The following is a 12,055-nucleotide window of genomic DNA, read 5'->3' as shown; positions in this document are numbered from 1 at the left end:
TTTTCTGAAATATTTTTCTGTCATTTTTTCAACACTTTTGATTCTCAAAATTTCAGTCTAAAATCACATCAAGAGTTACCAGAACCCAAAACAAAAATAAAGCCTACAAATTGAAATTAACCCCCAAAAAATCCAATCCAAAATTTTTCACCAGAAAAAAAAATTCTCTTTAACTTTCACAAAACCACTCGAAATCTACAACAAATCCTCTTCAACTTTTTTATTTTTACATCGCAAATAATTTCTGTTCAGCACATATCAAAAAAAAATGTTTTTCTCGTTATTAAATAAAATACAAATTTTTACGAAAAAAATTTATTTTTAGGTCAGTTGGGTTTTGTGAATAAATACAACTAAAATAAAGTTATTTCTGAATGTTTTTGCAACTTTTTCAAACTTGAATTTTATTTAATTTGATTTGCAAGTTTCAGAAATTTTTTTAGAGCAACTTTTAAATTTCAAAAGTTTTGTTTCAGAAAATTGCACAAAATTTAAATTTTCACAACATTTTCCCCATCAAGTCAATTGAAAAGAATAAGTCAAATTTTAGTGCAATTTCATTCAATTTTTCCATAAGAAATATTTTTTTATCATCAAAATGCATTAAAAATCATCATTAAATTAATTGAAAATTGCATCATAAAGTCACTCAATGACTTGTTCTACATTTTAAGCCAATTTCATTTCCCTTTCAAAAATAATTTTTTATAGACATTTTATAAGCACGACCATCATTTGAAAATAAAACTCGAAAAAATATTGCACATTGAATGAAGCCACATACATACACATTAGAGATAAATTTAAAGCAATTTTTATGAGCCCTGAATGAATGTTGTGTATGGATGGAGTGTAGGGAGGCAGCAGCAGCCAGAAAAAAAAACGAGAATATTTTCAACGATAAAAGCTTGTTTATTTTTATGTTTAACATTCCTAAATCCCCAAACCGTAGGAGTAAGCACTCATTTTTTGGCAACACATACACAAATAATATTATATTTTGTATCGCATTTGAGAACCCAAAAACAGCACATCCACAAAAATATTCGAGAGTCGAAAAAAATTTAATTTGAACTCTTTTTGGTGCTTAATTTAATTGCTTATAAAAAAAGTATTGGGTGTACTTACGATGACTTTGCTAATAGTTTGTAATGGATTTAGTTCCTTAATTGTGGACGGGAAAAAAATTTCTCTTCCTTCTTTAATTTTTTCTTTTCTTTTCAAGAGTTTTTCTTATCTTTAAAATTATTTTTTCTCTCTTTTTTCCACTTTTTTACTCTACTTTGAGACACTTGAAATCTTGATGAATGAGGAAATTTTTCTCCGTTTTCTTATTAAAGCTGCTTGGGAAAATTTTTCTTGCTCTGTGAAAATCAACAACACTTTTTTTTTCTTCTATTTTTCTTGTCTTGTCTTTAAAAATTTTTCTTTTTTTGTTCTTTAAAGTTTTTTTTTTTTTTATTTGAGAATTTTATTTAATTTTTTTATTGTCAATAGAATTGGAATTTTAGCTAATTTTCAGTCAGAATTTTTTCTTCAGTCACAATTTTTATTTATTTTTCACTAAAGTTAAATTCAGTCAAAAATGTCAATTTTTGTATCTACTTCAACAAACTTTAGCCGATAAAATATTTTAATTTAGGCTATTTTTCAAATTTCAATTAACAAGTTTTTAGCTAAAAATTTCAAAATTTCAAATTTTTTTAATCAACTTTAATTCTTGACCTTTAAAAAATCTTGAAAAATTCTTCAAATTTCACAATTTTTTCTGTTATTTTTTCAAAAATTCTTTTTTTAAATTCACAAAAAAGTCACACAACAATTTTAATTCAGCGATATCACGTCAAAAAAAATGAACTTCCTCTCGTGAATATGTCGATGCGAGAATTAAAATGAATTAAATGTTGATTGCAGACCACAACGCGAGACTAAATAACTTTTATGCCAATACCTCTTTTTTAACACATTGAGTTGAAAATGAAAAACATGAACAAATTTTACTTAATAATTTTTTTTTACTCTGCTTTATTCTTTTTTATATATTTAGCTCCTTTAATGTATATTTTTCAGATACACCGGAATTGAATTTTTGTATTAAATTCACGCGAAATTCACTTCTTTTATTTTTGTTTAAAAAAAATTACACACGCGGAATATCAAAAAAAATCGCGAATTCTACTCGAATTTTAATGAAAATTATCGAAACTTTTTTGGGCTATGCTTAATGCTCTTATACCACCAAAAAATTGATTTACTAAGTAATATTAATTCATCAATTTACTATGCGGCATGAGCTTCTTTTCGACTAAAATCTCGTGATTTTTTGCTTTATCTACTTTATATTCTTTACAATAATATTCACTAAATTTTTTATTTTTTTTTTTGTATTTTTTTGAACTTCCTCTAAATTTTTTTTTAATATTTTATTTTTTTGCGAATGAGAAATTTGTGAAACTTTTTTTTTGTAACCTCTAGGACGGTAAATCAGTGCAAACTCGACTCGTTAAGCGCTAAACAGCGAATGCTAAGCACTACACTAAATTGTCGTTCCGGGCGAGTCTACGTTCAATTTGAAATTGCCTTTTTTCCACTAACCATTCAATATATCGTCTGTTCATGCGACACCAACTGCGCATACTCGGTCTGAATTTTATGTTCAATTTGCTGAATGTCTCGTAAGGGGAAAAATATCCTTTGCCATACGAAATGTTAAAAGCACGAGGATAAATATCCCTTTTGGTATCTACTTGACATGCTCCCCTCATTTGCCGAACGGCGAATAAAGCTTCTCTGCCCCTTTCAAATAACTTTCCTTTTTGGCCCTTTTTTGCTCTTCTATACATTTTGTATATGATGAATGTGAAGACGTTTTGCTTTTCTTTTTACTATCAAGTCGGTTACTGTGGTGAATTTCAATGCATTTCGAAAGTTCTCTTCCGATTGGGGAATCTTTATCGTAATTTACGAAGGCAAAAGCAGTGAGGAAAAAAAAGCTCGATCGACGAATTGTGTGCAACATTTTCATGATAAGACTTTTGTTTGCTGTGGGCTTATTTGGGGTTGTTTTTGAGGATTTTATTGAAGGAAATGAAGAAAAATATTAAAGTTTTTTGATGGATATTTAAATTATTGGGAATTTTGTTTATGATTTGTGAGATTTTAAGTTGAAATTATTGTTTTAATTACGTGCAAATTGCTTATGACTCTTTGAAGATGATTCAAGCTTTTTTAAGGTTTTTAAGATGATTAAAAAGAAGATTTTGAGATTCACAACAATTTAAAGCGCTTTTTATGACTTAATTCTTTACTTCCTTTTTATTATTCCCTAGAAGAGCTCGAATTCGATTCGAGTCATACATGAAGTCAAGCCTATCCATATCGTTATAAAATTTGTTTTAAGCTTTTGTTTAAAGCCAAATTGAATTCATATAGTCCAGCCTAAGGCAGAGCTTGAAGTCGACTCGAATAAATAGACTCGGGTAAGCCAACTCGGGTAGAGTCAACTTCGAGCTTTGGTTATCAATATGTAAAGGCAAGTTAATTTTTGTAGACTCAAATATAATTCCAAATTCAACCGGACACAGGTTGTATTAAAGGATCCAAAATTTAAACCTAGATTGACCTTACTCTGCTATAGGACCGGATTTAGCTAAACCCAGAACCACGTCAGAGTCATGACGGTCGGAACTATATAATATGTCTCTTTTATGCTGTGTGCTTTCCAGGAAATATTCTGGAACTCTGAACAAAATATTCCCCGTCCCTTGTGCTTACAAAAGAAACTCAAATCCACAAGAGCCATATCTTCACCTTCCCAAATCACGCATTTCCAAAGCCACCCAAAGAAACAAACAAAAACATCCAAAAATTAAAACGCAGTAAATTCCTCATCCACCCATTTCCACCCAAAAAACAAAACAAAAAATCACAAATTCCGCTTCAGACACAGCCAGGTCAGTACTTTAATACAAATGTAATAATAGTAAACAATGAAAGCATTTAGTGCCATAATCAGATGACTTTCAAGACACTAAAATAATATTTTTATTGAAATTTCATTTCGTTATTTTTCTTTCCTTTCTTTTTTTGTTATTTTTTTCATCGCACGCGCGACAAAAATTTTCCACGTGACTTATTGGTAAGAAACGAAGAGAATTGAAAAGAAAAGAAATGGAAATAATAAGAAGAAAATAGGCAAGCAAAGAGAGAGTTTTTATATTCATTTCATTTGATATATTCGTATTATTGAGGAAAATAAGAAGCCCCTGAGAAGAATGGAAAAAAAGTTTAAGAGAGGATGAGGATTGGATAGAAAAAGTTTTGTTTGTTTATTTGCCTATGATTTATTTAAAAGGATAATTCAGTTATTCTTCTTCTTAGCAATATTTTTTTTTCTTTCCTTCTCCGTGCCTTCTTTTTGAGTTCCTCCTCACTTACTTACTCAGTCATTGGTTTTTTTTGGGGATTGTTAGGAAATGACGGACTGTTTTTGATTTATTGAAAGTCTCGGTATTCACTCAAAGTGAACAGAATTGGATGGACTCTACATATTATTAGAAGACCTACAGAAGCTCCATCAGAAGACCTACAGAAGCTCCATCAGAAGACCTGCAGAAAGTCCATCATAAGACCAACAGAAGCTCTATTAGAAGACCTACAGAAGCTCCATTAGAAGACCTACAGAAGCTCCATTAGAAAACCTACAGAAGCTGTATTAGAAGACCTGCATAAGCTCCATCAGAAGACCTGTATAAGCTCCATTAGAAGACCTACAGATGCTCCATAAAAAGACCTACAGAAGCTCCATTAGAAAACCTACAGAAGCTCCATTAAATATGGTCCTTAAATTTGACTTTAATGATAGTAATGAGCTGGCTGACGACCATAGAACTATTGGAAGGAAACTGTCGATAAAGACAGTATTGCACTTGATATTGGAAATTGGTAGACGAAACCCAGCGATAGAATCAGCTTTAAGGCACCATCTCAGGAGTCCATGAGCCACAATTGATCTGCACGGTCAGCTAAGAAAGTAATCAGGAAGTCTAGTTTCATGCATTCATATTTAGCATTGAATTAAAGCTACCTTCCATAAAACTTCAAACTTTAACAGACATCACTTCCAATCGACCCCAATTTGCTCCCATCTATTGTTTTTCAACTTCTTTTCCCACTTTCTTATGCTGTACATAAGGATACACACATATTTACTACACGCTTCAATGCAAAGAAATATTTTTTTTGTGCGAGCCTATATTCTTCTATCTTCTTTCATACTCTACTAAATGACTTTTTTTTCTACTGCTGCTGCTTGCCTTTTTTGAGTTATTGTCACTTTGAAAAATGTTGAGTAATTTTTATTCTTTAAAGATTTTTTTTTGTTTCTCTCCTTTTGTTTTGTTCTTCGCACTTTTTTCTCATTATGCATTAATATTTTGCTTTTGTTCTTAATAATTTTTCTTTAAAAAGTGGTTTTGTTTGAGGAATGGAGAGACTATGAGTTGAAATGAAAAAGGTTGTGAGAAAATGGAGTTCATGGAGAAAATTCGGGTTTGTATTTTGTATTTTAAACAAATTTGTTCAATATTTAGGAAGAAAAAATTGCAATAAATGCTTTATTGTTAAGCAAAAGAATTTTCATAGGATTCAGTTAATATTATGTAAAAACATAGATGTTCAAAAGACGAGTTGCATCCGGATGCAAGTTCTCATTGCATTCTAGAAATCTAAGTTCGAGTTCTCATTGTAACTAAACATAAAATAGACAAATTTTCAAGTTTTCCACTTTAATTTGAAAACTAAAAATTTAATGGTCTATTCTCGAAAAATTACTGATTTGCAGGAGTCCCGTTGAAATGTCAAGAGTCAGACAGTATTGTAAAAATTGAGGTTTTAACAATTTTGATACTTTCACATTCTCTTCAATTAAAATTTCATATTTTTTAAAATTCTTAAATTGGAAAAAAATTGCAAAATTTTTAAAATATCTCATTAGCGTTCACCTCACAGTTTTATATTAATTGAAGAATTTTTAAAAAAATTTAAAAATCAAAATTAAGAAAATTTGTTCTGTTTTTAAAATAACACCGTATTTACTCACGGAAGAAGATTTCAAGAAGTAGCTCGAGTAGCTGAGTAGCTGACTAGCTTTAATAGCTCGAGTAGAGTAGAATTAAAAATCTACTCATTTTCTGAGTAGAATCTACTCTACTCAATTTTAGGTCTACTCTACTCTAGTGAACAAAAATGAATTTCCATGGGTAGAGTAGCAAAATGAGTAGCGAAATGAGTAGACATTCTGTTAAAATTTTCTAGTCATTCTATTTAGTAAAAAAATCTAAAGAATTTCAAGTTTTATGTTCATAAATAAATTGTATTTTTTATCAAATTTTTAAATTTGAGTGAATAAATTTTTAAATCTTATAAAAAATAAATACTTGGAACCTAAAAAGGGTATTAAATAGTTCAAATTGAAACTTTTTTCTTGTCACGAACATGAATCTCTTTTGAATTGAATTCCAAGAAGGATTACTATGAAGATTATAATCAAAACTTTTATTCTATTTACGAATTCTTGTGAATATTTTGAAATTAATAAAAAGCTTTGAACTGTAATCAATTTATAAGAAATTCTTAGAAAATATGATTAAAGGTTTAGGACTTTAATTTGTCTTTAAAATTATGTTAAGAGCATTTATGGATGAAAATTCTGAAAATTGATTCTGATTACTTTAAACTTTAAATTCTTGCATTAAATTTTTAGCAAAATTGTTTGAAAATTTTGAACAAAAATTAAGTTTTTTTTCCAAAATTTCAACCCAAAATTCTTCTTAATCCTTTAAAATATCTCAAGCATAAAAAACAAGAAATTTCGATCTAAACCAAAAAAATCAAATTCCCATAAGACAAGCCATTAGACAAAAATAAAAATCTGCACTGTCTGCAAACATTGAAAAATTCCATTGAGAATTCCATATCGCTTTTGCAAGTACATCAATCTGTTTAACCAATTTATGTGAGAATGAATATTTCAGAAAAAAAGAAGCATTAAGTCATCAAAAAAATATTTTTCCACTTCTTTTATTATATTGAATGAATATAAAAGTGGATTTTGGTGGCACTTTTTTGTGCTACCTTTAATAAATCTTGAATAAAATGTGATGGAGAAACTTTTTTTTGGTGTGGTTTAAAATAATATTGAGGAACAAAAAATATGGAGTACAGGAAATACGGACTTTTAAGAGAATTTTGTCAGAATTTAAGGCAAATTTTGGAAAATTAATTTAATTTTCGCATAAAAACCTCGAAATTTTTGCACCATGTAGTCTAGGGAACCCCAACGTCACCGTTGACTTGAACCTAAAACAAGTTTATTGGTCAGAGCAATTAGGTGCTCAACATATATGATGCCTGGAGCTCTAAAAGATACTCTGCACAGAAAAATCTTGATAGAATCCCATCATAACATGTGTAGACAGAGAATTTGTAAAAACCAGGCGACAGAGCCAACAACAGAGCTAAATCGAGAGCTAAGCTCCACATAGGAACATGGTTACAGTAAGTGTATATGACTAAATTTCAATTCATCGTTCTGGTATCTACAGCATTTAAAAAGCTAAACTGAAGCTCAACCCTGGACACCACAATTACTCAAATAGTCCAAAAATCCACTCAAGGGACGAAGAAGCACAAAGAAACCAAAACGCAGTCAAAATAGAAGCAAAATAAGCAAAAAAACTCTAAGAGACATTTCAATAAGAAAAGTAGATATAATATTAGTGGATATAGAGAGTGAGCAATTGAAAACACGAAAATCCAATAATAAATTTTTCCAAGCAAAAAGCGAATTATCCTCGACATTATATCATCCATTTTAATGCTGAATATTGAAATAACAAGAGAAATGAAATTCTATAAAGAACTTTCCTACCTTGCTGCTGCTCATCCATTTCATACCAATAAAAAAAAGAGAGAGTGAGCCAAAAGATATAGATAGAAAGCAATGTTAAGGAACAGAAGAAAAAAAAAGTTAGACATTGCTGGATTTTTGTGCATACACAAAATCGAAAAAGAATTGAAAAATAAGGAATATAAAAAAAAGTTTTTTTTTCCTCTCTCCATCTCACTCACTCAACTTCTTCTCCTATCGAAAATTGAAATTCTTTTGCTTACATAAACATATCATTGATCCACTTAACAATCAATTCAAATGCTCATTTTACTTCTACCTTCTACCTTCCTATATATATTTTATTACACAAGCTAAGGGAATCACTTTTGTGTCATGGGATTGAATGCAAATGAGGCGCATTTTTGGCTTTGTTTTGCTTTTGGGTTGTTTTTTTTTTCGGAAAAAAGGTGATTTTGAATTTTATTTATAGATTTAGAAAAGATAGGAAGGTGTTTTATGTGTCTAGAAATTTTTATTGAGGGATGATATCATGTGCACATTTTAAGAATAGGAAGATTAAAAAGAAAACTTGTGAGTGACCTTTAGTTGATTGTTTTAATTCAATTTTTTGATTCGGAATATGGAAAAGAATATGAAAATTGTAAAATCAACAATCAGATTTTCAGAATTGAATATTTAAAAAAATTTAAAATTTTGACTCAATTTGTATGAAAAATTATGTTGTGAATTATCTTGTGTGATTCTAAATTCAGCACGAGGATGGCCAAAACACTCTACGAGATATGCTTGTGATTGAAACAGTGAAGCATTTGGTTCTGGTTATTAGCAAAAGCAACCAGCTATACGACCAGTTTTAAACACCAACTGGAAGTTTTCATGGATTAGAATTGATTTGTTGTAAGACATCAAGAGTTTAGGATATTTCATAACTCGAAGTAGACTCGAATTTTGTATGACTTAAGCCGACTTATGTCGAATTTTTCTGTATAGAATCCAAGTCTACTTCGAGCTTTGGGATATTTTACTTAAAACTGCTCAAAACATTCAATAAATGCTCTGATTCCCATTGTTCCAATTATATTCTATGTTTTAACATTTAACCGATAGGTACGTGACATGATCAAGTCGAAAAATAGTGTCTATAGGCCAGAGTGACTCTGACTTCTAGTCAGATTCATCAAATAATGAAAAAATTAGAACAATAAAGAAATTTGATTAAAAATCTAGTTTGGTCTCTCATTGCAACAATCTTCAAATCTGGCCTCACGCCATCATGCTGTCCTGGAGATACAATTTTCTGATTTTTTCCTGATATGACCTTGAGCAAGAGAGAATAAAGCTCGTCCGTAGCAGAATTTTGTCCATTTCGATGCCGTATACCTTCCGGGAAATCGAATTATATTCCATTGAAGCCTTCTCCGAAGGTGAAAATATCTAACCCTAACAGACAGTGAACATGTTCATGAATATACTCAATCTACATAACTGAGCATGTTCAATATTGTGAGGATGCTCTTGAGCATCATCCTTGTCGGTTTATACAAGCATATAAAGTCATTTAACAAGTAATAACTCACAATTCCAAGAAAATATGGTCCAAAATAAGCAAATATATTTACAAATGATAAACAGACAATCAGAAGGCAAATTCAATATTACTGCAAATAGTTGAAACTTAAAAAGATTATTGTTTTTGACAAAAGAAGTAAGAAGTTTTTCATACGTATTTAAAAAATAATTTTCTTTTCTTTTTCACTGATTTTTCATCTCTCGAAGAAGTTTTTCTTACAATTTTTTGATTTTATTTCTGAGAGCAAACAGCAGCAGCATAAAAAGATTGTTTCTTCTTCCTTTATTCTAATATTACAAACTTTTACTATTTTTGTATGAGAATGTTTGGACAAACTCTGACTTACGAGAGATAAAAAGCGATTTAAAAAAAAACTTTTCATGCCTTTTTTCTCATGATTTTTCAATTTTCTTTTGTATATGAGAAAAAGGAATCAAAAAAAAAAAAGCACAGGAAATTATTCATTCATATGGACATAAGTGATAAGAATGGATAATATTAAAATGTTGAAGATTATAATAGACTTAATTCAGAATAATACATTTATTTTTTAGAGAATAAGAATACCTTGGAAAATTATCTTTCAAGTTGCCAGCAGTTGGATGGGAAAGAGGTAGAAAGGAATTGAGATAATAGGCTGTTGATTATGGACTGAAGGATGAGGAACTGACGATGAATGATGATGGAAATATTTTCATAAGAAATTTTCATAAATTTATGCGGCTATCTGTGTTGGCTGCGATGGAACTGGATTAAGAGCTCTTAATTTGCTCAATTTTTCAGCTTTTAAAATACGTTGATGGATTTGAGTTGGGGTTTATCCAGTTATTTAGGGTTTTTGGGATGTTTCTCCAAAATATCGAGAATGTGGTTGACCATAAGCCTCTCATTGACTATGATACCACTATTTTCAAGGATTTATATCAAATTAGGCCCGTTTAGAGACCTATGTACACCCAACCATTGCATCTCATCAAACTATGAATTATTAAATATTCTTGAAATACCACCAAAAAGTTTATAATGAAAAAATGATGAAAAATACAGCTCCAGGTTGACGCAAGCCTAACCTTGAATCCCAATTTCACTGAATCTGCTCCCTAAGCAAATTATACTCCGGATTTGGCCGTAAGTTTTGCTTTTTCAACCTCGTGTGCCGTCCGTTTCTATATCACCGCAGCACGAAGTGACTTTCAAGTGTCTAGTTTTCGGACACCACATTCTGCCATTTAAACAGACTTCTAAGTACCCTAACATTCGTGTAAACATGTAATATTCCGCAGCATATCGAATTTCATTAAATTCAAAATAACTAAAATCATTAGACTCACCTTTGGATGTGCCCGTCTCGGAAATGCAACTTTTGGATCAATCTGTAAATAGATAAAGCATACAAACAAATCAGTACAAATACGTAAATCACATGATGAAAGGAATATAAAAAAAGTAAATTTAATAAACAAAAGAAATAAATTATGAGAAATGATAAGGAAAAAAGTAGAAGAAGATCTGAAGGAAGAAGAAGGCGATAAATGTTATATGGGTAGTAAGAAGAAGAAGGCATGTATGAGACAATATGATAATATTTGAACCCATCCTAAATTATTAACTGAACACATTCAATGGGGTAATGTTATAAAATCTTATTGTTCTCTTTAGAAAGGCATCCACACAGACATATCTATAAGATATAGGAGACAACACAGCACAAGTAAAGGAAGAGAAAAAAAAAACTTCATCATACACAATAAATAATCTTGTTTATTGAAATCCATTTATGCAAAAGTCAGCAATTTTGTTAAAATGGTTACGGTATGGTACCGAAAAGAAAAGGCAATGAGGGAATATGATGAAGGAACTTAAAGTATATCTACATGTACAATACATGTATGTATGTACGAGTGAGACAAGTTTTTCGATAAGGAAACGCTCTTGATGTTTATCGTATTGTTTCCTTTTTGCTGTTGCTGTTGCTGTTCTTATGAGAAAATAATAAAACAGAAAATAGGCAAGTTTGTGGTTTCTTTTGAAGATTAGCAGTTGGTTTGGGTTTCTTGGGAGCGCATATAGCATAAACTATTTTACTGTATTTAAAATGGATGGTTACCAAATTTGATTCCATGTAAATTTGAAGCCAGAGCTCGAAGTCGACTCAAAATTCATAGGAAATCAAGACGACTGTTCCATACTAAATCCAAGATGACTTCGGGGTCTGGTTGAGGCTTGAGTGATGAAATGATGAAAACCTTCAATCCTGACCGACTTTTTGCAATTTCTTCACTATCACGAACTTCACAAAACTTAAAATTTTCAACTCAAATATTCACAAATCAATGTCTACTAAGATTTAATGACCAAACACCAGTTCTATGATGACTATGTTATTAAAATCTTCATCTTAATAGAATTAACAGCCATTAAGTCATAAACTTGTCATCAGATTCTTCACCTTATTCCTTATTTCCAAAAATAACATCATAGCCTCCTCCCAAAACCTCAATCAACCACCCATCTCCAATAAAATCATTGCTAACTATTTTTAAGAAACAACTAATCCATTGATACTGATAGTA

The 12,055-nt window shown here is 30.3% G+C and overlaps 1 protein-coding gene across 2 annotated transcripts in view; it reads right to left on the bottom strand.

Moving 5' to 3' along the window:
• Positions 1-12,055, bottom strand: part of LOC139092937 (RNA-binding protein Musashi homolog Rbp6-like) — a 219,802-nt gene that overhangs the window by 160,439 nt on the left and 47,308 nt on the right. For both annotated transcript variants that reach the window (XM_070643510.1, XM_070643511.1), the window contains exon 5: positions 10,814-10,855. In XM_070643510.1, coding sequence (XP_070499611.1) covers positions 10,814-10,855 — 42 coding nt within the window. The remainder of the gene's footprint in view (positions 1-10,813; positions 10,856-12,055) is intronic.

The sequence above is a fragment of the Chironomus tepperi genome, unplaced genomic scaffold, assembly GCF_022539635.2.
Source record: "Chironomus tepperi strain 1889 unplaced genomic scaffold, CSIRO-AGI_Ctep_v1 contig_316, whole genome shotgun sequence".
NCBI lineage: Eukaryota > Metazoa > Arthropoda > Insecta > Diptera > Chironomidae > Chironomus > Chironomus tepperi.
This window is presented reverse-complemented; position numbering and strand designations above follow the sequence as displayed.